Source organism: Aspergillus niger (assembly GCF_000002855.4).
Source record: "Aspergillus niger supercontig An08".
Taxonomy (NCBI): Eukaryota; Fungi; Ascomycota; class Eurotiomycetes; order Eurotiales; family Aspergillaceae; genus Aspergillus; species Aspergillus niger.
Window position 1 is genome coordinate 2,307,702 of NT_166524.1, and position 26,568 is coordinate 2,334,269.

Genomic DNA, 26,568 nt, shown 5'->3' on the forward strand with positions numbered 1-26,568 from the left:
GCTTTTTCTACTTCTGGCCGTTCCTTCTTGTTGTCCCATATTCCTCGATTCCATTCTCCCTCACGTGATCATGTCTAGGTCTATGCAAACGAAATTGGAACGGTTGAAAAGGGCTGCAGGAGCACGTGGATTTACAGGAAGAATACCAGAAAACCGTGGAGCAAAAGAAATGTTATCAGCAGCAAGGAAAGGTCCTGAGCGATCAATGAGGTGTATGAGCGCGCCACGGATACATCAAAACTGTAAGAAAAATCTCTTCTGAGCCTCTGAGAGATGATACTAAGCGTTGTGAGGAAACAGGTGGCTTTTATAAAGGATGCAGCTTGGAGAAAACGAATTTAACGTCAATAAATCTTGCCCCTCTATTCAGAGTCTTAAGCTTTTTGGAGAGTTATATAGCGCTTCGCGAGGGCCACCTACCTTCTATTTACAAACCGTGAAGTTAAAGCCGTGAAAAATATGCTAGCACACTAGGTGAACTACCCTTTTATTAGCGTTGCTATGCGCCATCTTAAGGACAAGGGGTAGAATTGGAAAGGCAAGAGAGAATAAAGGTTAAACATTATATATTAGCCAGCGTCCACAAACAGCCAAAGAGCATCTAGGGAATTCGCTTTTGTCTTTAGGGGATCAAGTATTCACTAGACAACCACAAGCTATTAAACCGCCAACATGAATATTCAGTGTTTCTCGCAGACGCCTAGGTCTTAAGTTGGAAGTAACCTAGGGGATAGAATTTTCCCCTATATTATTATAGTTATTAATGGCCGTGTTTCCTTGACAAGCTCTCCTTAACTATATTTTTTAAGTATCCTGACTTAATATTTGTAAAGATTCTTAAACCCTTCCATTGAAGTTTCTTATACTAGAGGTTGTGGTTAGACATCTAGTTCTCGTCTGCAAGACTGATCAAGCAGGGCAAGAGGCATCCCCAGGCAGCTGCATTATAGCTCGTTTTCTGGCTATGCCTTGCAACTGAGTTAGCTAGTGCTCCAAGCGATGAATCTAGTAGCCAATGTGAATGAGCTATTGGATAGAGCGTCCAAAGTATCTGGCTTAACACCCACCTGCCATGAAGAAGGGTTTGTTAAGGCGTATATGGCGCAGGGAGTGCGGATAGAATCCTAGGTCTCTCCAGTGCTTTCTAACTCTATTATAAAGGTTTCCCGGTCAAAAACCCTCATTTGCCAATTTGTCATCGCCTGTAACAAGGCTCCATACTCTAACAATGGCATCTCTAAGGGAATTAGTAAAAGACAGAGGAGATAGTGGTGTGGGAGAGGAGGGTCCACCTTGGACCCGAGGAAGAGAGAATCCATCGAGGGTCCCAGGTAGACGATTCAAGCACTCCAGAATTTTGTCGTACAACATCCAATCTGCATCATCTGTAGCCCTGCCTATAGTACGTTCAACATCTCCAAGGCTATCGTACCAGGCGAGCATTGCCTGGCCAAGGCTGCGTGTGCAGAAGTAGACGACAGGTTCAACGTAAAACGGCGATTTCGCCCCAACCTAGAGGAACGTTTGCAAAAGTGGGTATTAGCATACTGCGAAGATAATCGGAAAAGAAGCAAGAATGCAAGCTAAAGCTACGAATGCGGGCCCGGCAGTGTTGTAAGTTCTCCACTTTGTGTGCTTACCACGAGAAATCCAGTACGAGAGATAAGAGAAAGCAAGTCAAACGCAAGTTGAGCACCTGCTCGGCGACGCGACGCGCTGAGTAGATGAGGCTTTGAAGAACTCCACATCTGTGCCTCTAGGTACACACACAACATCATGCTGTTTATTTGATGGTCTGGGTGCCTGGAGTGCCAAAGTTCGTGCGGATCGCGCCAGAATAGCCATTTCCAGTAGTCCAGGGCACGGATGAGTTCAGTGCGAAGCCGGAAACACGATATGTCTGAATCTAGGTATGCATCGAGGGATGTGAAGTTCCAGGAACTAGTCCGACCGGTTTCATAAGTGTTTAAGAGATTGCAGAGAAGAATATGGCTGGTGTAGGTGCCAACCTTGTTGGGCGTTAACTGAGGCATAGGCTCTTGAGACATGAGGTAGTAGAATGCTATTTGGGACGGGACGGTTAAGCCGATCAGGTGTTGCGGCGCATTTGAGTTATTGAGTCCTGTCCATGTTTGTTCGTCAGGGGCTTCGAAGAGAGAATCTGGACAAGGGAGGTGTATGTTCCCGACGACGACCTCAAATGTTGATATCGAATAATGCAGAAAGTGCCGACATTTAACGGCGAGGCAATAGAAACACCATAACGCACGCTTCGACTCTTCTAGCAGTAACCACAGTAGCCATGAAGTGGAGTTGTGTGAATTATCGCTCATGACTCTTGCAAGCCTAGGCATCACCGTGATAGCGTGATCAGCAAGCGATTTTATCCCCCATTCACGGAGGTCTGCAAACTCGGACCATACGCTATACCTGATTAGCAGGATATAGGTTTCGAAACTGGTAAGCAGTCTTCTGTAATATGCGTCATTCCAAGTCGCTGTACCGGGTGCATCCTGATACTCCGCACCGTCCAGGGAGGCCGTAAAGCTCTTAACTTGGTGAACGGCCAAGTCGAAGTAGAGTCTTGAATGCCCGCCATAAGATGGGATTCGGCAACCGCCAATAGCCGCCATGACAAGAGCTTTTCCAGACAGCTCCCAGCTCGTCCGCCAGGAAGAGGAGTGCAGGAATGGAAATTCTCGAGCATGGACTCGCACAAAATGTTGCAGGCAAAACTGAAACGCAGTGAAGTGATCCTCCGCAAGACCTGTTGCAGGCAAGAGACACGATATGCACTCATCGCAAAGCATATTCGTAGTTGCGCACTTACGGCAGTCCAGCAATACTCCACTTGCTTTGCCAGTGCTTTTGGCTTGCAGGCTCGGACAAGCCCGTAGTCTGGCCTGAAAATCCACGCTGGCTGCGTCGACTGTGAAGAATTGCGACCGTGCGTCGTCATGGTTGCTCCCAAATCTGACGACGTCACCAGGACGCAGAAGAGTATCATTCCTCGTTGAAACGCGAGGGCAAGGGAGTACGCCTCGTCGAGGTTTCCTTTTTTTTTGTGTCCCACTCCGCTGATGTGACCTTTCATGCCGTCTCACCGCATCGCGACGGTGAAAGCGCATCCCGCATTGTTTGTCCGCGCATTTGTATCGTAGTTCGGAATAGCTTAGTTGATGGCGCTGTAGATGATCATCTCGCTGAAATTGAGCGGAACAGTTTTTGCATCTGAATATCATCTTTTCCACCTCCTAAGTCTGAAGGTAGGACGGCTTGTTTGATGAAAGATTGTGCTGGTCTGGCTGGTTGAGGTGAGGAGAGTCAAAGTTGGGAATTGTGGGGAACCTCGGCAGAAGAATGACTGATACCCCACTCTCCGCTTCTAGGTACTATTCGCTGATAGCCAGTATTATCAAAGTGTTTTCAAAAGGATCATCAGGTCCATCCTATACTTTCCAAATGGTGTTTGACAGAAGTCAACTACTCATGGGGAGCAGGTGTCACCTCCGGAGTGGTGTTTGAGGTTCAGTTCCGATATTGCCTTTATAGTATTTGACCTATACCAACATATGGTCACCATCTTCCTATCTATAAGCTGCCATTTCACTGGAACACACCCTTCAAGAAGTTCAGCTGAAGCTGGATAATCTCCTCGAATGCGGGCCCAAAATACGGCTCAAAGTGCGAAGCACCCCTTGAGAATATGTAGCGTCTTTTTCCGCCCCATTCATTAACTTGTGCAGGATATCTGAGGAGGCCGTAGAGTATGGGTCCAGTAAAGATAGGTTAAAGGACAGTATGGTAGAAAGATGCTAAAATAGTTTCTGATGTTAATCCCTCCGGAGGCAATAGAGAGGACATTTTTGTGGCGGATCCAACTTCGGAGAGAATAATTGGGATTAGCTACCTAGATTTAAGGGACTCAATGGCCGACACAGGATATTCAGCAAATGATACCTGTTCAATTTATTTCCAAATTTCTTGGTCTACTCTAGAATAATATTACCAAAGACTGCCAGGAACCATGTGCCACACGCTGGGAACCCCCTGCGAGCATGCACTCATCGTACGTAGATCTATCGTGGGGGATTGAGTTAAGTAGTCCCACCCCCACTGTAAGCCAAGCATGAACATCATTCTCAAACATCCGACTGAAGTTTATTATTTATCATATTCCCGAGGTCAACCATGAATTGCCGAATCACTAGCCGGAAAGGAGGGATCCAATCTCGCTCTCCGTGATTCAGTTTGTTTACTTCTCAGACAATGACTGCACCAAGGTATCAATGTCAGAAACAAACAAGACACGTGGATGCCGAGGGAACCGTGTACCCGGGCAACAGTTGAGTGACGAGTTACCTGCGCGCGTCATCACTCGGTTACTTAGGCTAGCAAACTGAATGATGCACACAACACTTCCCTAAGTCATTAAAGAATACAATCCCAGGTATTACAGTTAGAAAGTTCTGTGATTGGATTGACCGGAGTGAGCGTACCGGCCGGGAATCATGTTTACAGCGAAGAATTCCCAACATGTAATGATCAGCAGTACGCATCAATGCTGATGCATGAGAAACTTCCTGCAGCATTTGTAGTGTGCCCGCACACGTGTCTATCCAATTCTCTTTTTGGGGTATCTTACACCGTAATTACGAGGCAGTTTGAGTAACTTCTATCGGGCGGAAGGGAGGAGTTTCTTAACGAAGATATTTCGACAGCTAGCCAGACTCGCTATATAGACGAAAGTGTCTCTAGCTCGCAAGGTCAAAGTTCACGACAATACGGCCTGCAACTTGGCCTGTCCGGAGCCTTTTCACTGCTTCAGGTAGTTGGTCAATGGGATATACCTCGCAAATCTGTTTCAAGTGTCCTCGGCAAGCCAAGTCTAACGACGCTGCAACGTCGCTGCGGCTCCCAACCAGGGTTCCTTTGATGGTCGTATTGTTAAAAATAAGAAAGTTAGGATCACTGCTGATTGTCATCGAGTCCTTCGGGGCCAGTCCAACACACATCACGATAGCCCCTATGCGGTCTCCCAGATAAGATAATGCATTTCGATAGGCAGCAGGTGCTGTGACAAATACCCCATGAGCCCCAATGTTGTCGGCTACAGCAATGACAGAAGCTGCTGTGTCAGTCGTCTCTTTGAAGTCCACGAAGCTCTCGGCACCCATCTCCAGAGCCAGAGCGCGCTTAGTCTCCCCGGAATCGACAACAATCGGTCGGATGCCCATCGCTTTGGCAATTTGGACTCCCTGGATACCCACACCACCGCCACCACCAGGAAACACAGCCCAATCTCCGGCCTTCAGCCCAGATTCTCTCAAAGACCTATACATAGTGGCTGCGCTACACATAATAGGAGCAGCAACATTATCGGGTACGGTATCCGGAATTGGTGAAGCATAGCGAGCGGGGGAGACAATATATTGCTGATATGTTCCTATCGTCGAGTTAGATCAAGAAGGTCTCAGAGGTACGTATAATCTCATAGCCTACCAGGTGCCATGAGCCCTGTATGGATACCACTCCGGCAGTGCATCTCCTTGTCCCCCCAGCATCTCTCGCATGCTCCACACGTGTCAAGCAATGGCTTGATTCCAGCTCGATCCCCGACTTTAAAATTGCGCACATTTGCACCGATCTTGACTACGATGCCTACTCCTTCATGACCCGGTGATCGAACGCCGAAAGCTGACATTGGCGGCGTACCAAGGTCGCCTTGCATCATATGAAGATCGGATGAACAGATACCTGTAGCTCGCAGACGAATGAGTAGATCGTCCGGGCCTGTATATGTCAGCGACACAGAACCGGCGGAGTGTGATTTGAAGAGGACTCGAAAGTTTACCTGGTTGCGGTACTTCTACCATTTCCACTCGGACCTCAAAGTTGGGCCCCGGATTGACAACAACACCCGCCTTGCAGTGGGAAGGAATGCTGGTCTCAGATGCAGCCATGATGGAATTGCTTTGAATACTCAAGTTTGCCGTTTTGAGAAAACCCCAGGCAGCCAACCGGCTACTTTAAATCTATGACCCAACTCTGTAGAAATGCTACTGATCTGCGGAAAAGTGCCGGTCGGTCCGTGCGCGGCATTTCCCCGCAGGTCATTTCTACCAAGAAGTACCAACCCGCTGTGTATAATCCAGGGACAACCACATAGAACGTAGTGAGAGGCCGGCCTTTCTGCATGGTGTATCATTGGTGGGGTTTAGCGACCAACCTCCGCATATGACCTCATGCTCCAAGCAAGACCGGAACCTTTCCGCTTTGTGACAGCCACGAAGACTGCACAAATCATCCTCAAATCAAGGCACAAATGCAGTATTTAGCACTGTATTAAACTCTAATCCTAGTTATCGCTGCACAAAATCTCTGTCAAACCCACAGGCTAGGGCATGTTGGAGCATTGACAGCTGTTGGGAAACATGCATCCATCCATTTAGCAAAGTAAGTGCTCTGTAATAAATGATAACTACTAACGTAACTCCTGGTCGCGCCGGCTACCTATGTAGTTTCATACAAAGTGCCAAGTTCTCTAATTTGATATAACTCAACCAGTGTAATAAACGTTGCCCCAGAACTTTATATGTAAATATACCAGATTACAAAATATTTTATCATTATCTTCATAGAATTCTCTAAGGCCGGAAACTGTTTTACTATTTAAAAAATTTATAATTGTTCTCGTCATAATCAACGCGCTTTAAACATATGAAGAAATACTGATAATATTATTCATTATCTTTACAATCTTCATGCTTGATACTAGACTCGCATAAGGTTTACTAATAAAGAGATTATAATATAAAAAAGATAAGTTTTGTATGGTATTACATGGGTGGCCAACCCGGGCGTAAGTTAACTTGGAACAAAATAAGCTTGAGCATGCAAATGAGTAGCCCATTAAATTAGTTATGAACTAGGCCAGTGATGGAGCAAGCAATCACAAAAGTAAGTAATTAAGTAAGTTGATTATATACTTAGCTAAGTAACTTCTCAACGGTAAGTTCGGTGTTGAAGCAGAATACGAGCAGCCACCAGAGGTCCACATTGGTCAAAGTCTGGGATTACTGTGGGGAGGGCGGAGAGGTGTGACGCTAAGAAGTTACTGTGGAGGATCAACCGCCACATTAATGGACCGAACAACGCATGTCACTTCATTCATGGATTGTGGGTGCCACCCCCACTCTAACTGGGTAATCCCATTGGCGAAACAGATCATCCCGGACAGGAGGATCTACCTGGACATCACTATCGCTACACCCGATCGCCTATCATTCCAGAGCCACTGCAACGCAATTGGCGAGTGGGACAGGTCGAGAAGCAAACCTAGACACCCCAATCCCCAAAGCAAATAATGACACACGCTGGTGAATGCCAACCCGTACATATGACGGGATTGTGTTCGTCTAAGATTCGAGCAATCCAAGACAGGGATCACGAAATTGCGGTGAAATCAAAGGCCGACGGAACAAATCCGCTGTATGTTAATAGCTGAAAGATCCATTGCTGCCGAGGCAGTTCGTTGTATTAGGGTGGGGGTATTCGGCGGGGTGTAATTGAGTAGATGTGAAACTGGAATCATCTCGCAAGATTCAGTAGTAGCCCATAGTAGCTGTGCAGAGGACGGTAAGATAAATAAGACATGCTTGAACTAACCCTCTACTCGCAATCTTGGTCAGTTACGTTTGACTTCCTCGCACGGTATAAAGCAAAATCAAACTCCTTCTACAATGCCTTGCACACAAGCTACCCCGTCTGGTAACGGCCGCCCAAAACGGAGCAATTACGGCCTTGATCTTGACGCTCTCATTGTTGGAGCTGGATTCTCAGGATGCCTGCTGTTATACAAGCTCCGAGAAGAGCTGAACCTGAATGTCCGTGTTTTCGAGGAAAGCTCCGGCCTTGGCGGAACGTGGCACAACAACCGGTCGACTGCCCCGTGCCGGGCTACGAGTTGTCCATGGAGAGGGCCTGGAGAAACTGGACGTGGCAGGAGAAATACCCCGGCTACGCAGAGCTCCAGTCGTACTTCGCTCACCTTGACAAAGAGCTGTCTCTCAGCAAGGACTGCGTGTTTAACTGCAAGGTTGTCCTGGCTGAGTTCGATGAGGACAGTGCCCGATGGTACGTGGAAACTGCGAGCGGCACATGGGTCCGCGCCAAGTATCTTATCCCCGCCATCGGCTTTGCCTCGAAACCGCACATGCCGGCTTGGACTGGCCTAGACTCGTTCCGTGGGCGGATCTACCATTCGTCTGCGTGGCCTGCGAACGGTAGCGGTGGTTGCGGTGTCGATGTTCGGGGCAAGCGGGTTGCGGTCATTGGAACGGGCTCGACGGGGATCCAGATTATCCAGCAATGGGCCAAGGAAGCCGACGAGGTCTATGTGTTTCAGCGAACACCAAATACCGCATTGCCGATGCGTCAGGAGCGACTCCTCGATTCCTCCGTGCAGAAGCCGAATTCCGAGGTCTCTGAGCTGAAGCGGCGGGACGTGTTCAAAAAGTCATTAAATACATTCGGAGGCCTGTCAACTGACTGCATCTGGCGAGACGCCATGGATGACACGCCGGCCCAGCGGGAAGCGACGTACGAGCGCTTATACGCCCAGGGCGGCTTGGGATTCTGGAATGCCTCATACCAGGACCTCATGAGCAATGCGGAGGCCAACCTCGAAGCGTATTGCTTCTGGGCGCGCAAGACACGTGCACGTATCGACGACCCAAAGCTCAAGGACCTGCTCGCACCACTAGCGCCACTGCATGCATTTGGTGCGAAGCGGCCGTCGCTGGAACAGGATTTCTACGAGCAGTTCAACAAGCCCCACGTTCATTTGATAGATGTCCGAGAAACGCCGATCCTAGGACTCGCCCCATCAGGTATCATGACAAACTCTGGGACCCACGAGGTCGATATCATTGCCATTGCCACGGGATTCGATTCTGTAATTGGTGGGATAAGGGAAATGGGTATCAAGGACGCTGATGGCGTTCCGCTCCACCATCGGTGGGACCAAGGAGGAATCTCGTCCTATCTCGGTATGATGGTCAGCCGGTGTCCGAATATGTTTTTGCCCTATAGCGCTCACTCTCCGTCCGTATTCTCGAACGGGCCTACCACGATCGAGCTACAGGCTTCTTGGATCATGGACGTTATTAGGCAGATGGAGAGGCGCCATGTGGCTTTTATTGATGTAAAGAAGGAGGCAGAACAAGCCTGGATAAACGAGGTAGCAGATGCCGCGGAGAACACATTAGTTCCCACGGCTAACTCATGGTACATGGGCGCGAACATTCCGGGGAGGCGGGTAGAGCCACTGTCTTTCATGGGGGGTCTGCCTCGCTATCGACAAAGGTGTCGGGAGGCTCTGGATTCCGATCTACATGATTTCCACTTGACTTTTCGTTGATGTACATAGTACAGAAATGGTTGATGTATACTCCATAATAGCCGAGTGGTTATTACGTGTGGGTCCTAGCTATAGCCATAGTACAGCCGAAGGCAAGTCGTAAGCATAAATTGGTGCGGAACTGTGGCGAGGGATGTGTTGATGAAAAAGCACAGACTGACAGGCTAGATGCGGAATTAAGCCTCCCCTATGAAATGTCCTCCTTTATATAGGGTCACTTGCTTCCCATACCTGAACTTCCATCACCCTCTCCAACCCCCCCTCCAAGACTTGCATGACTTCTGACAATGTGCAAATTACCCCCACCCAGTACTGAAGCTCTCATCCGGCTAATTAATATGGCCTGCGCGGGACCCGATAGGGACCTTCCAGGTGTAGTGGCTATGGTCGTGGATAAAAACGGCGACCAAGTATTTGCCCACGCCGCTGGACAGCGCGGCCACGGCCATGACCATCTTGGGCCCATGCAAATTGACACTTTATTCTGGATCGCGTCCTGCACAAAGCTGATCACTGGTATCGCGTGTATGCAGCTTGTCGAGCGGGGCGTGCTGACACTCGACGATACCGAAATCGTCCAACGCCACTGTCCAGAGCTTCGCCATGTGCGTGTCCTTCAACCAGACGGTCGCTTGGTTGAGAAGCAGAGGGATATCACGTTGAGAATGCTATTGAGTCATACAGGTTTGTTGATTTTTTCTTAAGTGAAAAATAAATAAATATGGAATAACATATTGTATGGGAAATGGAGGGATTGACCAGGCTAATTGCTGCTAGCTGGGTTTGGATACTCATTCATCGACGCCAATCTGCGGGATCACAACAGGCCAGCAGGGTATAATGAGTTCTCGGGACAAAAGAGGGTTTTCTCCAGCCGCTAATCCATCAGCCTGGGGAGGCCTGGGAGTATGGGGTAAGTATGCCCCTTCCTTACCCATCATCGTCTGTCGCAACCCACGTAGTATCGCATTATCAAACACATTTGGGTACAGTTTGTGCATCTACTAATGGAAATGCCACATTTTATAGATCAGTGTGGATTGGGCCGGGTTCCTCCTCGAGCGAGTTACCGGTCAGACCTTGCACGAGTATATGCAACAGCACATCTTCCAACCTCTCAGGTTAACTCATATTTCAATGATTCCCAATGAAGCGAACCAGGCGAAATTGGCCTGCATGCATCAGCGAGTCAGCAATGGCCAGCTGTATGTTCGGAAGGAGCACCCCCTTCAACGCTCACTCGCCATCGGTCTATATCCCAATGACAGCCCATCATCCTTTTGCTTCAGTGGCGGAGCGGGATGTTTTTCAACGGCACATGATTACTATCGTAAGGGGACCCTTCTACCCCTAAATGTGCCGGATACACCCGGGAACAGAACAGAGCTCACACAGAATGTCTTGCAGGAATCTTATCGACCCTCCTCAATAACGGCACCTGTCCTCTAATCGGAACACAGCTACTTTCCAGGGAGACTGTTGACGAGATGTTCCGCAACCAGATTCCTCATCTGGCCCCGCTCAATGGAAAGCATATGCCGGCTGCGAAGCCCGAGCTCACGACGGCTGCGACGGGGTTACAGCCAACAGTCGATGGAAATCGCCAGGGGTGGGGTCTGACTTTCCTCCTGAGTGGAGGTGATACAGGTCGCTCGATCGGGACAGCGCAGTGGACGGGACTGCCAAATCTCCGATGGTGGTGTGATCGGGAGAATGGGGTGGCCGGTATTTTTTGCGCCCAGATTCTACCGTTCGGCGATCTGAAGGCTTTTTCTCTGGCAGAGGAAATCGAGAGGCAGGTTTATGCAGGGTTAAGCGAGGCTCAGCGGGGAAGACCTGGCTAGTATGTAAAGGTAGAAATCAAAACCTCACGCAAATTTATCGCTTACCTGATTAATACCACTAATGATATACTGTAGCATAAGGTTAGAACACTTTTTGGTTATCTGTAAGTAACAATGGCCAATCTCAAAAGAATTACTTCGCAAAAGAAAATGCCTGCCTTTTGTGCGATATAGTTATTTTCCCTCTCTATTTCGTTACTTGAAACGAGCGTCTAGTTGGACACGTGGTGGAGACTGGAGTCTGATCCCAGGCTATATCCCTCCTATACGAGCCCACTCAACCTGTATTTCCCTGAGCCTAGGCCTAGATGTCGTAACTGGAATTTGCTGTGATGGCCATCGGTCGAAGGGGCTACCAGAACCAGTTTGGCTCCGCGCCATCTCACCAATGACGAGGTTTAGGTCTGCAAGTGCATAAGACAAAGATTGAACATTATATATCTTCAATGCCGGCCAGCCTAGTACGCAAACAACCAAAGTGCTTCTGGAGAATCTGCTTTCGTCTTTCGGGTTCCAAGTGATCAGTGAACAGTGATCAGTGAAGTAACAGTGAGCCTCAACTCACTGATGATCGCAAGCTATGAAATTCTAAACGCGAGGATTGCAGTGTCTCTTGCAGACGTCTGGGCGAGTCGTCCCGAGCTGGATGTAACTTAAGGGGTCAAATTCACTCCTGTATCAACGTATTTATCAACAGCCGTTTCCCTTTAAAGTCTTCTTTTTTACTGCATTTACTATCCGGTATCCTGGCTTGATGCTTGTAAACACACATAGATCACAGCCGCTGCAGCTTATTGCATCAAAGCTTTTGATCCCAATTGGAGTTTCTTGGAAGCGGGGCAGGAGGTATTCCCAGGCAGCAGCATTCTAGTTGATTTTGTGGCTATGCCTTCCTACTAAGCTGTCTAGTTCTCCAAGTGATAAATTCAGTAGCCAATATTCACGAGAGACTGGATAAGGATAAAGATCAGAGTTTAGCCAACTAATCAGCTAGATAGATCACGCAAGGCGGGTACATATGAGATAAGTAGCTCACCTATTCTATCACACACTCATTAAAATTACCTGTTTCTGATCTAAATCGCACGGCGGTAAAGCAATCTTATCCTAAACTTATCTAGACAGCACCCACCCGATTTCTGGCCATGCGTAAGCCACACGCCGGGAGATAAATTGTTAGATAGATGACTACCAGCGAGTCGCTTCGCTCTTGTGTAAGTGGTTGTGCACGATATCGGTTACTATGCATTACTGCCAAGACACTGTATTGTGACGATTTGATAGGTCATGTTAACGACTTTCGAAACACACCTCCGTACTCCTGCATAACTAGTTCTGTTTCTACCTATGAACTAGTTACTGGAGGGTAGATGAACCCAAGACGCAGTTCCCCCCATCGACAGATGAACATGGTTCTCCCCACTCACTCCTCATTCCCACCTTTATCTTATAGTTATCTTGAAAGCGACACCAGTATGCCATTTGAGAAGTTGCGGGAGAATACTCTTCCCGTAGCTGACACACAGGACAGTCGGGGACAGAAGACTATTCTTAACCTTATGTCTAAGTGAGGATTGCACCAAGTCAACTGAGACAACATCTCGTCTTACGATCCCTGAAAACTAATATCAACTGAAAGCCTGCATCTCAGCTCGGAATATAGTGATTTAAAGATCATTTGCAAAGACAAGATCTTCCCGGCTCATAAACTACTTGTTTGTCCCAGATCGAAGTATTTCCACCGGGCTTGCTTTGCCGGGTTCAAGGTGAAACCAAATATGAGCAACTCCTTGCACTGAGACTGACAAGCTGCTATGGATGTTAGGAAACCAAAGGGTCGATTTGTTTGGACGACAAAAGCCCGGTCTTGATCGAGAAGGTGCTGGAATTTCTGTACACGGGCAATTACACCCTCGGATACCGTACGACTAAAACGCTGACCCCACCGACCGATGACAATGAAGGGCCAAGAATGAATACAAACCACACAAGAGACCCGTTGATATACTTTCCATCAAGGAGGCGTGCCACAGACGAGTATGCGGCAGAAATGGAGGAGCTCGCCAATGATGCCGCTGTAGCAGCCGTAGAAAATTCAGCGGATGGATTCGTTGATGGGTCACCGATGAACAAGAAAGGTCCAAATGAGGAAGAGAATAACGTGGAGCCAGCTGTCGATATATTAGCTGACTGTCATCCATGCTACTTTCATGTACGCATGTATGGCGAAGCGGATTACTTCATGATTGACGATTTGAAAATCAAAGCGGAGGAAAAAGTCCTCGCGTCTTTGGTGAATTGCTCCGAAGTAGATTCCTTTTCGCAAATAATCGCGGAGCTCTATTCAGGACGAGCCGACTATGGAAGGCTACGGAAGCTGGCGCTCAAAGTGATAGTCGACAACTTGCCGACCCTCAGAAAAGGATTCACCCCGGTGATAAATGCAAAACTGATGGAATCTGTTCCTGATTTTGCTGTTGATCTGTGTCTACCGACAATAGACAAGTACGTGGGTGAGCCGCACATGAGACCAAATCCATTTCCTACGGGTATTGAATACAAGGGGGTCATCTACACGGTTCATTCGGTGGGGCTATAGCTCTCTCAGGTTAGTCATGGAACGATCTACAAACTATGGTAGTACACCTGTTTGGAGAGTGCAACTCGGATATCCTTCTGGGAAACTTCATATTAGCGGGATACATTGTCTTCGTTCTAGATCTATACTAAGCTCTTTAGTGCGTACGTATAGTACATGTAAGTATTAACAAATATTGCCCAGATTCTCGTAGAGGTGCGTTGTGTGTGCTGGTAGGGTGATAGAGCGTAGGCTAGATGACATCACAGACGCAGTTATAATCAATTCTAGAGTCATGGCAATGCAATATGGATCTTTTAGAACTCTAGTTCTTATAAATGATACTATTCGAGACCGGAATACAACCTCAATATCAAGGTGACCGTATATGATTTGGAGTATCATGGCATCGTAGATCTTAAGAACACGCTCTATGTTCAGAACATGGAATGCGATTGTGGGCACACCTGTAATATAACTTTGTAAAATTGTGTCAATCTTAACCAGATCCATTAAGTCCAATATCCGGATATTTTCGTTGAGCGGGGCGTTAGTGTTACCATGGGTTGGTTGGCTGTCACAGCGTTGGCGCTTTCTGGCATGCTATCAAAAAGATACTGGCTATAACAAAGCCTTCTACAAGAGGGAGCGAGTACTGAGCCCTTCATGCCACACTGTTCATATAGCTACCAAGTGTACTTGTATTTGACTATTTTTTGATCTAGGCATGTCGAAAAGGTGACCTTGGATCCCAGATTTGGAACCTCTTGTCATGCAAGCCAAGGTGAGTCCGCAGCTGCTGCAGAACTCAGTGGGCGAATAGCCAGTTCGCCGTCCTGAAGAACCTACGCATGGTGCAAGATGATATTAGTGAGTGCCGTAGTTCCCTCAACTTGACCTCAACCAGCTACCTTGGATTGACGCTGCACATTTTCTTTTGACAGCCTCCAGTCTAGCGCAGTGTGTATCGGACAGAGTGATTTCTGGTCGCTTGACCGAATAATGAAGAGTACAATGAATTCAATAGGATCCATACAACAAAGCTTCTCAGTTTCATGGGAAAGTGGCGGAATTCTGGAGATTCATAGTTGCTAGACTTTAATTTCAGATGAAAGTATTATGACTTCGTGTCACTATATAAATAACTAGCTAATTCTGATCCAAACAGCACGAAGGTATTAGATCTTCTCAATACTAAATACAATACTTATTCGACTACTAAGTAAACTTGCACGTCACAGAGCTCATTCCATATCGGTCGCACTAATTGCTGAACCCGCCGCAACTCCAACCCCGGGGAACGGCGCATATCATCTCATAGGGCGTAGATTTCGCAAGGTTTAGCCTCCTAAGCTTCCTGTGGTGCTAAACATACAAAAACGCTAGGACTTCAATTTATTCAGCTTTTACTCAGTCTCTTGAGGCTTCGACACTGCCGATTTAGTAAGTCATATAACCATCTATTCCATGTACTTAGTCGCACATCTCAGCTAGATAGAGAAAACAGGGACCTCATTATAAGCAGATCATGCACCAAAGACTTACTACAAGCCAAGAAGAACCAAGGATAGATAAGCCTGGGATACCAACAAGATGAGGACAGATATAGCTGAAAATAAGTAGGAAAAATCTTTGATATTCATGCTTGAGCTATATGGCATATTCTTCTCACTCAACCACTAGGGTTAGCGACTCACTGCCACCCACGGTAAATGTCATGTATAAAGCCCCCTCACCCACCAATGGCGTCCACCCGACTACTAGCCACATGCCGGGAGGGTAGTAGTTAGGTAGGTGACTAGCAGCAAAACCTTTTTATTGTATATATTCTTCCTCCACTTTCTTTTTGTTTTCGTATCTGTTTATAGACTGCGTCTCACATGCATGGTTAGACAGATCCGTGCCTGTCATCAACATCACACATTGATTGGCAGTTGTTGACGGCAACTAATTATCCGAGTCAAAACTTACATATATAGGTAAACAGAAAAAGACCAAAACTGTAAATTCAGTGATATATTTTGTTACCCGGAGAGACCCATCATTGTACGTGAGAATGTGAAATTGAGGTCCTCATATAAAGAGCGTGTATATAGAAGACTCGCTTTGAACTTCCGGGGCATCTCTGTCCACTTCAGTCCGCATTCATACCCCGTCAACATAATAGACCCAAGCAACGAACACCCGTTCCAACCCCCAACTTCCTACCATCCAAAACACTACACCTAAGCCCCATCCACCCCTCCCATAAAAACCATCTATCAGATACATCCCAACTCAAACCAAGCCAGCATCTCCGACGGCCCGGGACTATCCATATCCGCAACAGTACACTCAGTCACCGCATGTCGAATCAACAAATCAATCTCATCGCGCAGTTTGTGGAATTTTCTTGACTATGAGCTGTCTGTTCTCCTATGTCTCATCTGCCCTTATTGCACTGAATTGCGTGCCCATCGGCCGAGCACAACGAGACCCACTTGTGGAGCGTTTCTATTGCTCAAGCTTTAACAGGATGACATTAGGCTCAGCCGCTGACATGGTCTAGAAAGCTTAGTACGTGTTTGACAATAAGTTTATCCGATAGTAAGGTGAATTAACTCACCGCCCGAAAATACATTGCGGATCTCACCATGTCAATCTTGCCTACAAAGCGACTAGTCTCCGCCATCCCTACCACCCGTGCCTGAAGAAAACTCCCCGGTTCACCATGATCGATGTGCAGATCAATGCTTAAATGGCGTTCGGGCAGCAGTAGATCATCGTTTCCGTTCACAATAAAGAGTATGCTCGCCCAACAAGATTCGCTGCCGCGTCAGCCCTATCATTTACCTGTTCACATACCACCGAGTGGCACCACATGCGTGAGCTTGTACCTGGCCCTTAGACCAATCAGGAGAATTCGTTTCCTTCCTGCAAGGATCTAACCTGCCGAACCGTAGGGAGTCCTGGATGGGACCGCGAGATTACAGGAGCACGATGTGCTCCTTCACAGATATTGAAATGGAAAGAATTCGGGAGGGCTGGCCTCCTTGGTCGCCAGCGCAATGCTGAGGACGCCGTGAGACAGGTATATAAACACCGGTTTGCTAGAACGGTTGACGGTATCACACAAAGTAGTCACACAGGCTCACTCGCAGTCGATTCCTCTCATTTCCCTGACACTCGCTTTCACTATAATGAAATCCACTAAGCTGGCCGGCAGCATCGCTACCGCCGCGCTCGTCGCCGGCGCGCAGGCGAAGTCGCTTGCAGATGTCTGCACCGTCTCACACGTGCAGTCCTCCCTGCCTTTGGATGCCTTCACCGGTCTGGAGATCAAGACCAGCTCGGTGACCGCCAGTCCCGTCTACAACGTCTCCGTCAGCGACCAGACCTTTTACCCGGACGGCACCTTCGATTACTGCAACGTGACTTTCGCCTACTCGCATGCTGGCCGTGACGATTCGATCCTGCTCGGCATCTGGTTGCCCGCCCCCGATGCCTATCAGAATCGGTGGTTGTCCACGGGAGGTGGTGGCTTCGCCATCAACTTGGAGGGGGACTTGATGCCCGCCGGTCTCCTCTACGGTGCCGCCGCCGGTATCACGGATGGAGGGTTCGGGGCCTTTACGACCGACCTGGACGCCGTATTCCCCAGCGCTAACGGCACGATCAACTGGGATGCGATCTATAACTTCGGCTACCAGTCACACCATGAGCTCAGCGTCATCGGCAAGGCCTTCACCAAGAATTTCTTCAACACCACTGCGAGCAGTAGCAAGCTCTACTCCTACTACATGGGCTGCTCCGAGGGCGGCCGCGAGGGCTGGAGCCAGGTGCAACGGTTCCCCGAGGAGTGGGATGGTGCTATTATCGGAGCGCCGGCGATCCGCTACGGCCAGCAGCAGGTCAACCACCTCTTCCCCAACGTGGTTGAACAGACGCTGGGCTACTACCCCCCACCCTGTGAATTGGAGAAGATCATGAACCTGACGATCGCCGCCTGTGACGAGCTCGACGGCCGAAAGGACGGCGTCGTCTCGCGGACTGATCTCTGCCAGTTGCATTTTAACCTCAACTCTACCATCGGGAAGCCCTACTACTGCGCCGCAGAGACCACCAGCGAGAACCTGAAGAAGCGATCCGCCCACGCCAAGCGCCTGACTGTCTCAAACATCACCCCGGCCCAGAATGGCACGGTGAGCGCCAAGGGTGCCGAGGCCGCCGCCACGATGCTCAAGGGTCTCCACACCCTAGATGGCAAGCGGGCCTACATCTGGTTCCAGATCACCTCCGCCTTCAGTGATGCCGAGACCCAGTACAACAGCGACACCGGTAGCTATGAGCTCGACATCGACGCGCTCAGCGGCGAGTGGGTCGCCCGTTTCCTGGAACTGGTCGAAGCCGATAACCTCTCGAGTCTGGATAATGTCACCTACGACACCCTCCGTGACTGGATGGAGCTGGGATGGCGCCGCTATGGTGATTCCCTGCAGACCACCTACCCCGACCTGAGCGCCTTTAAGGATGCCGGTGGTAAGATCATCCACTACCACGGCGAGTCGGACCCCAGTATCCCGACCGGATCCTCAGTCCACTACCACGAGTCCGTCCGCAAGATCATGTATCCAGATCTTACCTACAACCAGAGCACGGACGCCTTGGCCAGCTTCTACCGCCTGTACCTAGTTCCCGGCGCCAGCCACTGCGCGACCAACGCCTACGAGCCCGGACCCTGGCCCCAGGATAACATGGCGGTGATGATCGACTGGGTCGAGAAGGGTGTGGTGCCTGTGACCTTGAACGCCACCTACCTCTCGGGCGAGGAGAAGGGCAGCAATGCCCAGATCTGCGCCTGGCCTCTCCGCCCCTTATGGAAGAACAATGGCACGGTCATGGAATGTGTCTACGACCAGGCCTCGATTGACACCTGGCAGTATGACTTCAACGCATACAGCCTGCCTCTTTACTAGACGGACCAAGGTCAGTAGGACTGCTCCGAGATTTGATATGCCATTCTGGAATGGAGTAGATCAGAGTTCTCTGCGGAACAGTCGGCCAAAAAAAAGGGGAAGCAACGGCAAACGAAGTGAAAGAACCGTGCGACCTGTCGTTGTAGTTATCATTCGATTTGATACTTACTCGTATTTATATGTTAATTCCGGTGATCCTGGTCGAATTCGACTACCACTCCCAAGTGTTTCTAGTATTTTTTAAAAGCGATTTAATGAGCAATTGGTGAATGCGGGAGGGTACACAAGTGTCCTCATATACTGCCCATATCGAATGTCCCAGGACGTTTATCGGACGGGGCAAAGTCTGCCCGCAAAGACTTGCTCTGATACAAATGCTGCCTATGGCGGAGTATTTCGCTCTATCTCTCATTACCCACATTTCCATCCAGGGTTATACACACAGCTTGCTCACCGTGGACGTCAAGTCTTCTTCCCTACTTTAAGAAATTTGGAAGCACACGCACACCAACCCCGGCGTACGAAACAGTTGCAATACCTAACTCCCATCGAGTACGTGTACATCGAGGACTGCTGAAACACGCTATATTGGAGAAGATGATCCTGTTAAGTAAAAGTAGTAGACTGGGTGGATGAAGACCCCTCGAAAGGTTAAAACTAATTGTATGTCCAGTAGTCCCTGTTTCCATGCTAGCAGTCGCTCGGATCTGTGTATGTCATTAGACTGAAGGGCCTCAATGTAACAACTATGTCCATGGCTGAGGACTGTTAGACATGCTTACTTATGTTCCGGAAATATGTCTGGGAGCAGGCGGCCGATGAGCGCGACTTTATAGAATTCGCTCTCGAGAGCAATGTCTTTTCTGACACGGTGCCATGGAAGTTACAAGATACAGGCTTAATGTCCTCTTTTCTGGCTATTTATTTTCATTATTTTCACCATCACTGTACTACTGACTGTCTTAGCGTACAATATATCATTCAGTGTACCTAACCCATCCGTCTCCAACTATGTTATTGGGCGTTGGCCGATTGGTACAGCTGGTGTAAGTACGCTCTTAACATCTCTCTTGCTCGCTTACACCTTTCCAGATCCAATCCGTTAATCCAAGCTATCCGCCAGCCACCCAATGGTTTCATAACGCTCCGAATTGGCGTATCCGCATCATACCGCATAGTGATGCTGCGGACCTCACACCGTCTCTCCATCTCTTCCAGCAAGTCATCCGAAACAGTAGCGCTTATCTGCGCATATTTCTCTTCATCAAACAGAACAAAACTATACCCTGTTTTGGGGCGCGTATATGGATCCTCCCACTCACCGGCGCTGTACAAAGTTACGAGGGAGAAAAGAAAACCCATGCCGTACAGGTCAGGCCACTGAGGTGAAAAGCGCAGATGAATTTCGATGATCTTGTGTCCAATCGTCTCCATATTTAGCATTCCCGTGTAAGTCTTCAAGTGCGTCTCGATGAAGTTGGTAATAGTCTTCTGCAGCAATGGTGATGCAGATACATTGACTTCCCAATAATCCCAAGTCTGCTGCGGTCCGGGTATCCCGCGTGTATGGCTTAGCCAGACCACCCGACCCTGGATGACTGCGATGTCCGTGCTGTGATGCTCGCCTTGCAGACAAGTTGACCACATATGACCCGGCGTCAACGAGACCAAGTACTCCCTCGTGTTGGCAATAGGACGGGCTTCGGCCCCCATGCCGCCCAGGTTGTAGATCGGCTTACTGAAGACGGGGTAAAGGTCCAGCGGCGGCTGCGTGCCATGAGGGCCGCAGGGGATGCCCTGCAATTCGGCAACAGTGAGTTTGTTGTAGACCCACCGAAACTCGGAAGAACGGTCGTAAGCTGCGGAGTCCCCACAAGGGATGACGCATTCGGTCGCGGGAGCAGCCTTGAATAGGCGCTGGCTTCTGCGAAGGCAGAGTAAAGGCATGGTGCCGTATACGATTTCTCACAACAGTTTCCTGCGGTTTCTGAACCCACTGGTGACTCTTATCGCTGGGGTATATATATCTGTTACGTCCTCTTGTTTGGGCTCCGCAGTACTACCGAATCATCTGCCTTCAATGGAGTAAACGATTAGCTCAGCATGATTCAAGATGACTTTCCAATCCATGCGGGCACTGCATCCCGTTGGTCGCATCAAATTGGGTTCGCGGGGATTTCCCATGCCTACTAGTACGTCCTGCTCTTGGGGTATAGTCTCATAAACATCCTTTCCATCAGCAAATAGAAGGTGCTTGTGGTGTCGCCATGATGGATAGTTTCAGAAAGCTTCCAACCTCAACTCCAATCTATGACGCTGCATTTGCGTATCCCACATCCAACAATATCTGTGTCGCCTTGCAATTCAATTTAACCTATACCATAACACAAATTCTTCTCTCTGACTCTGTATCTCGTTAAACAGAATAATCAGGATTCCAAAATATACATAGATTCAAGTATTCAAAGCCTAAATTATAGTATGCCCGAAATAACATCCCAGGTCAAGAAAGAAGTCATAACTCTTGCTGTCTAGGGGAGCTCGCAAGGAGCGGTTGAGGTCATTGAGTATTCAAGATCATGTGACCTCTGCTAACGGTGGGTATTTGCAGTTAAATAAGCTTGGGCACCCACCTGCGACGGGGTCAGAAATTAGTATGACGGAATCAGAACAGAGCTGGAAAAACAGTTCAGTCAGTCTAATCCAGTCTGTATCATTGTCAGCATCTGGCTCTTATCAGATTTCTCGGTTTGTAGTGCTGTGACTCTAAATATTATTTCAAGCTTATTTCTTTATAATAATTTGCATTTTTTTGGTTTTCTCTTCTGTTTATTAGCTCCCAAAGTCATTATAAATTATATGTCTCTATTAATAAAAAGATATAATAAATAATTATTCTAGAGATTATCAACCAGAAGAAAAAGCAGACTTAAAAGAAATTATCATCAAAAAGTAAGCCAGAAATATTATAAACGAAGTTATAGTACCACCAACCAAGAATTTTAATGAAGAGCCAGATGCTGACAGGCATACAGACTCTAATCATAGAGGCTGCTTATTTCAACAATAGTAATAAAAAAATTATAATGTGTAATGACTCTAGAAACCTATAAGTAAAAGAAAAAATAAAATAGTATAAAGTATTATAAAAAATGAACCAGAAGCCGTTCATACTGAGTTATAGTATCATAAATTAGAGAATCTGATAAAGAGCCAGATATTGATAAGAATACAGACTGTATTAATAGGGGCTGCTTACTTTAAGAATCCTTACTAGCTACTTGATTGACTGAATCTGGTCTCTGGATATGTTAGTGTTACACTGATATACCAAGCAGCTGTGCTCAAGGAGTAATTGGAAATATGCTTTATATCAAACACAGTTAGCCCTTGGATTACATCGAGCATTCCGTGTTCCACACTATGTGAGGATATTCAGTGATGATCCGGATCTGACATTATTGGGCCAATGACTTTATCACTTATAGAAATACTATGCAATGACGCGTTGTGCGCCGCGCATATTGTGTAGCATACGAGCTTTCTAACAGGTTCGATAATTGAGGTTGGTAGCTTTTGCACCGTCCTTCCGCTTTCATCTATCTAACATACCAACACCATGGTTTCATTACGATATCTATTGGAATCACAAGCAGGCATGTGATCCATATAATTTCGTAGGTAGTTAGTAGTTCAGTTATTCATCCTTCTTGACTGGAAAGTTAGATCGGGTACCTACAAGGGTCGCAGACACAGTCTGTAAGATTGTCTGAGTCACGGCGTACCAAGGAAAACATAGTAGTAAACCAAGATCCCTCGTGAAATGACTATGGGGATGCTGCAAGTAACAGTCTAGAACAGAACCTGAGGCTTTGCGAATCTCGTAAATTGAGTTTAGTTTCAAGTTCGTGCGGCAAACTAAAAACGGTCTTTGCATTAAGTAATATTAACCTTTTAGGACGGAACCATCATCAGACTAGTCGAATTATTAGGGTTTAAGTATATAAGAGCCGGAACCCAGTAATTTAATAAGCACGTCAATCTTATTATTCTAACCTGCTCAGAACTCAATCCAACCTTTAAACTAGGGAATAGATCGATCTGGATGATGATAATAAATTCTTTGTAGACCTACCATCTTCAATACGAATCTCAATGACGCATTTCTTAGGTATTTTTTTATTCATGCTTTCCTGGGCCCATCGACTTGATCTAGACCCCTTTTTAATTTGACATAATGAATCTCAGCTTCGCATGTGATTAGTTGTCACATATATACATATAAATCAGGGTTCGTGATCGGACTGCTTCCCCCCCTATCAATTGAGTCAATCTGGAGTTCTACCATATCAGTATTTAAAAGCTTTATGGTCTATGATATCTGATAATCATTTCTCTGGCCCAAATTCAATCAGGTTTATTTTATATTTGAGAGGACAGGCACTTGGGTGCAGCTCGTGACTACTGCCTGCCCTATCACCTGATATCTCTGCTTTTACGTCTTCAATTTATTGGTCCATAACTTTTACTATCAGAAAATGGGAATTTTTGAGAGTATCATCAGCTCCGCCGCGGATATATTCCAAGGTGCAGATGAACGATCTGTACGCAGATTAATTGGAACAATTCTCGAGCGCATTAAGCGTTCTCCCGACCTCATAAACCCTAATTTACTCCTGGAAACTGTCATATCTCTGACAAAGTCTGTCCTCTCCTCTGTATTTGGAGCGGTCGGAAGTGTCTCAAGCATACGAGAGGCTGTGTTCAGGAACGAGATCAATGCAACGACCCTGATCCTGGTCAGAGACCAGGCCGCTGAACTCGCGAAGTTTGTATTGGACCTCGTGGAAGCTTCAAAATGCTACTACATGACGAATGGACAAAATGATCTGCAGGATGAGCATGTGCTGTATGCCGAGTTCAATGAACTTGACTTCTCCGTGCGCAGGAACCAACATGCTGCAATATGTCAAATTCAAAGATTGAAGAAATCAGTCATCTACATCCTGCAGAATCTGTTCAAGCCGGTAAATTTCGGAGACATCCACATGAGTGAAGAAACCAAACTTCAGAGCGACCTGGGTTCAGGGCTCCCGGTGCCCCACAAAACAACACCATCAGCTGAGCCAGTAAGCAATAGGGTGGTGGAAAGGAATAGGAGCGGGAAAAAGACCAATCCAAAGGGTGATGTGGAAGTCAGCGAAAGAGGAGAGAAATGGCTCTTCGTTAATGGAATTGGCGGAGAGATATTCTGGCTGCAGCTTGCCTGCAATAAATTGAGAGCAATGTTCTCAAGGGAGATCAACTGGGTTTTCAACAGGGGCGATGGTCTCCTCTGGGATCTCATCGAGTGCGCAGGCGAAAGAAACTCATACGTGCAGAATCCTAATACAGATAGCACAACGACGAGCATAGATGCGGATGGTGTTGTAGGAGGGCAAGGAAACCTTATTGACAGCACAGCCAGCAGCAAAGAGGCTCAAGAGGCCCTCCACAAGGAGCTCTTAAAGGCACTCCGCGAAGCTCATGAGAAACAATATGTTATTATGATCGCTCATTCTCAAGGATGTCTTATCCTCCGTCGTGTCCTGGAAGACTTGATCACTGCTGCAACAAAGAACTCCACCATTCAAAAGAAACTGCAAGAGCAACTTTGCATTTTTACCTTTGGAAATCCAAGCCTGCACTGGAAAACCCAAGGGAAACATCCTAGTGTGCCATCTGGTACTGATGGGACGAACCTTAGCTCACATATCCTCCGAACCGAACATTTCGCTAACCGGCGAGACTTTGTAGCACGACTCGGTGTTCTGAGTGAAGATTCCGAGTATGGGTCAGATGAGATATTTATCAATGAAAGAGAGGACTGGATTGGCCATCTTTTCGGTATACAGTACAGTTTTAACTCTGACCACTACCAAAATTCACACCATCAACATTCCTGGCTTTTGGGCTGTCGCTTTGGGAGAAGTCTTGATGAGGCTAGAGGTAAGCTCAAACATCTTTTACCTGTTTCACCTTCCCCTTTGAAAGAATCACACTAAATACTCTGGTAGCGAGGCCGATCACACAATAATGAGGCCCCCGAGGTGTGCTGGGCCGCTGGAATAATGTTCTTTTGGCACACAATTCTTTGATTGGAATGATTAAACTACCGGAAAAAAAAAATTGTACAAACAAATAAAATGAAACGAAATATAGTTACTATGATTGCCAGTGCCTACATCACGATTGAGTAATTCTGGGTAGATATATGAAAGTTGGTGTATTAAGCAAGTAAGAGTATGTTGGAATACCTGCTTGACTCCAGAAAATAGATGGAAAGGCAGATGTAATCGGCTGCAGGGCTGGTTATTTTTGGTGTCGAATTCACAGGTCCTCATAGTAATGTGCAGCCGCTAACTCATTGTAGGAGTCAGAGACGCTCGTACAGCCCATAGACAGTATCAAAGATAATCTGTGCACGGTTACACTTGTATTCAGCCTTGATGAATAACATTTCCAGTATAACTATATATCTCAACGAGTAGACAAGTTTCCACCTATCAGTCTATGATTGCACATTTGCATATGTAATTAACTTTATCACATACCAGCATCACAGAAGCAGAAGTCATCCACTACTGCCTCAGACAACTCACTTTAGTCTCTAACCCACCCTCAAGAATCCCCACACCGAACAACATAGTACCAGCCATCCCACCACAATTCCCCAATAGTGCTTACCCACCAAGCTACCTATATAACCCCCCGTCCATCCCTCCTTACCGACTCAACGAATCAATTACATACACCCCAACTCAAACCAAACCGGCATCTCCAACGGCCCCGGACTCTCCACATCCGCAACAGTACACTCCTCCGTCACCGGCTGTCTAAACAACAAATCACTCTCATCTCCACAATCCGAGCCGGAGCTATTATACATCTCAAACATCAGTGTCGAGTCACTGCCATTACAGGTATACGCAGCATCGATATTGAACATCTGGAATGAGCCCGCGTAGTCGTAGTATCCGCCGTTGCAGTTACCCAGGGAGGGGTAGACAAGTGAGAAGGAGATATCGGTGCAGTTGGTGTCTTTGTAGACGAAGAGGGCGGGATATTTGTAGAAGTAGGCGGTGGTTGGGGGGGTAAGGAGGAGCAGAGTGGTGGCTATGGTGGAGAGGGAGAGCTGGGGTGGTGAGAGGTTATTGTTATTGTTGTTAGATTTGAGGGATGGTGTGGGGGGTGTTGTGGATATGGGGAAGTACCTTGGAGATAGCAGCGGAGAGTTTGGACATGATGGGGTGGAGTTGTGGGGTTGTGGAGGATAGGTGTAAGTATTGCTGTAGTTGCTGAGTTGGGATGTAAGGGGTATTGGTGATGGTTATATATTAATTCTGACGCGGAGATTGTAGTTCAGCTGGTGGAAATATTGGCATCGAGTACTGCAGAGAGTGTGTGCTACCACGCCACTGTTCGTGTTTCTGCACCCTTCATGCAGGTGGGTTAGAGATGGCTTGCAACTAGATGAGCATGTCTCGGGGAATGTAAAACAGGAGCAATCACAACGAGAGGGGTTGCATGATGGTGCAGACAGTTGCAGGCTAATAGTTAATTCCTATTGTTCCGATTGGTAGTCGAAGGGGACACAAGATCTGGACTTTTGCTTAGTTCTGTTTACTATGGATATGGCGGCTATCATCCCTCACGCATGTTGGATTAGGCGTCCCATAGTGTTTGAGTCAGTAGTGTGGATCTCAGTGCTGGTACTTCATATTTTCTTTT

General features: G+C 47.5%; 11 protein-coding genes across 11 annotated transcripts; 7 read left to right on the forward strand and 4 right to left on the reverse strand.

Moving 5' to 3' along the window:
• Positions 1-723: 723 nt before the first annotated feature.
• On the reverse strand, positions 724-2,959 carry An08g09740 (hypothetical protein; the record flags this gene model as incomplete). Its single annotated transcript, XM_059749327.1, has 5 exons — positions 724-795; positions 1,068-1,124; positions 1,222-1,512; positions 1,641-2,735; positions 2,831-2,959. 5 exons carry the CDS (start codon positions 2,957-2,959, stop codon positions 724-726), a joined length of 1,644 nt encoding a protein of 547 aa, XP_059606231.1.
• Positions 2,960-4,754: 1,795 nt separating this feature from the next.
• On the reverse strand, positions 4,755-5,963 carry An08g09750 (uncharacterized protein; the record flags this gene model as incomplete). Its single annotated transcript, XM_001393047.3, has 3 exons — positions 4,755-5,446; positions 5,503-5,793; positions 5,855-5,963. 3 exons carry the CDS (start codon positions 5,961-5,963, stop codon positions 4,755-4,757), a joined length of 1,092 nt encoding a protein of 363 aa, XP_001393084.3.
• Positions 5,964-7,742: 1,779 nt separating this feature from the next.
• Positions 7,743-9,421, forward strand: An08g09760 (uncharacterized protein; the record flags this gene model as incomplete). The annotated part of the gene is given in 1 exon segment (XM_001393048.3): positions 7,743-9,421. A coding segment is annotated over 1 exon segment (1,679 nt), but the record flags the coding sequence as incomplete, so codon positions are not given.
• A 338-nt stretch (positions 9,422-9,759) lies between these two features.
• An08g09770 (uncharacterized protein) lies at positions 9,760-11,265 on the forward strand (the record flags this gene model as incomplete). The annotated part of the gene is given in 4 exon segments (XM_059749328.1): positions 9,760-10,105; positions 10,199-10,334; positions 10,451-10,751; positions 10,829-11,265. Coding segments are annotated over 4 exon segments (1,220 nt in total), but the record flags the coding sequence as incomplete, so codon positions are not given.
• A 1,409-nt stretch (positions 11,266-12,674) lies between these two features.
• An08g09780 (uncharacterized protein) lies at positions 12,675-14,172 on the forward strand (the record flags this gene model as incomplete). The annotated part of the gene is made up of 6 exons (XM_059749329.1): positions 12,675-12,832; positions 12,905-12,980; positions 13,091-13,770; positions 13,907-14,007; positions 14,048-14,059; positions 14,135-14,172. The coding sequence occupies 6 exons, from the start codon at positions 12,675-12,677 to the stop codon at positions 14,170-14,172; spliced, it is 1,065 nt and encodes a 354-aa protein (XP_059606233.1).
• A 1,551-nt stretch (positions 14,173-15,723) lies between these two features.
• An08g09790 (hypothetical protein) lies at positions 15,724-16,391 on the forward strand (the record flags this gene model as incomplete). Its single annotated transcript, XM_059749330.1, has 3 exons — positions 15,724-15,730; positions 15,823-15,889; positions 16,109-16,391. The coding sequence occupies 3 exons, from the start codon at positions 15,724-15,726 to the stop codon at positions 16,389-16,391; spliced, it is 357 nt and encodes a 118-aa protein (XP_059606234.1).
• A 631-nt stretch (positions 16,392-17,022) lies between these two features.
• On the forward strand, positions 17,023-18,798 carry An08g09800 (uncharacterized protein; the record flags this gene model as incomplete). The annotated part of the gene is made up of 1 exon (XM_001393052.1): positions 17,023-18,798. The coding sequence occupies one exon, from the start codon at positions 17,023-17,025 to the stop codon at positions 18,796-18,798; it is 1,776 nt and encodes a 591-aa protein (XP_001393089.1).
• A 1,014-nt stretch (positions 18,799-19,812) lies between these two features.
• On the reverse strand, positions 19,813-20,745 carry An08g09810 (hypothetical protein; the record flags this gene model as incomplete). The annotated part of the gene is made up of 1 exon (XM_001393053.1): positions 19,813-20,745. The coding sequence occupies one exon, from the start codon at positions 20,743-20,745 to the stop codon at positions 19,813-19,815; it is 933 nt and encodes a 310-aa protein (XP_001393090.1).
• A 709-nt stretch (positions 20,746-21,454) lies between these two features.
• Positions 21,455-21,804, forward strand: An08g09820 (hypothetical protein; the record flags this gene model as incomplete). Its single annotated transcript, XM_059749331.1, has 3 exons — positions 21,455-21,546; positions 21,700-21,750; positions 21,783-21,804. 3 exons carry the CDS (start codon positions 21,455-21,457, stop codon positions 21,802-21,804), a joined length of 165 nt encoding a protein of 54 aa, XP_059606235.1.
• Positions 21,805-23,336: 1,532 nt separating this feature from the next.
• An08g09830 (uncharacterized protein) lies at positions 23,337-24,874 on the forward strand (the record flags this gene model as incomplete). Its single annotated transcript, XM_059749332.1, has 2 exons — positions 23,337-24,786; positions 24,855-24,874. The coding sequence occupies 2 exons, from the start codon at positions 23,337-23,339 to the stop codon at positions 24,872-24,874; spliced, it is 1,470 nt and encodes a 489-aa protein (XP_059606236.1).
• A 293-nt stretch (positions 24,875-25,167) lies between these two features.
• Positions 25,168-26,081, reverse strand: An08g09840 (uncharacterized protein; the record flags this gene model as incomplete). Its single annotated transcript, XM_059749334.1, has 4 exons — positions 25,168-25,308; positions 25,440-25,519; positions 25,591-25,972; positions 26,052-26,081. The coding sequence occupies 4 exons, from the start codon at positions 26,079-26,081 to the stop codon at positions 25,168-25,170; spliced, it is 633 nt and encodes a 210-aa protein (XP_059606237.1).
• Positions 26,082-26,568: the final 487 nt, after the last annotated feature.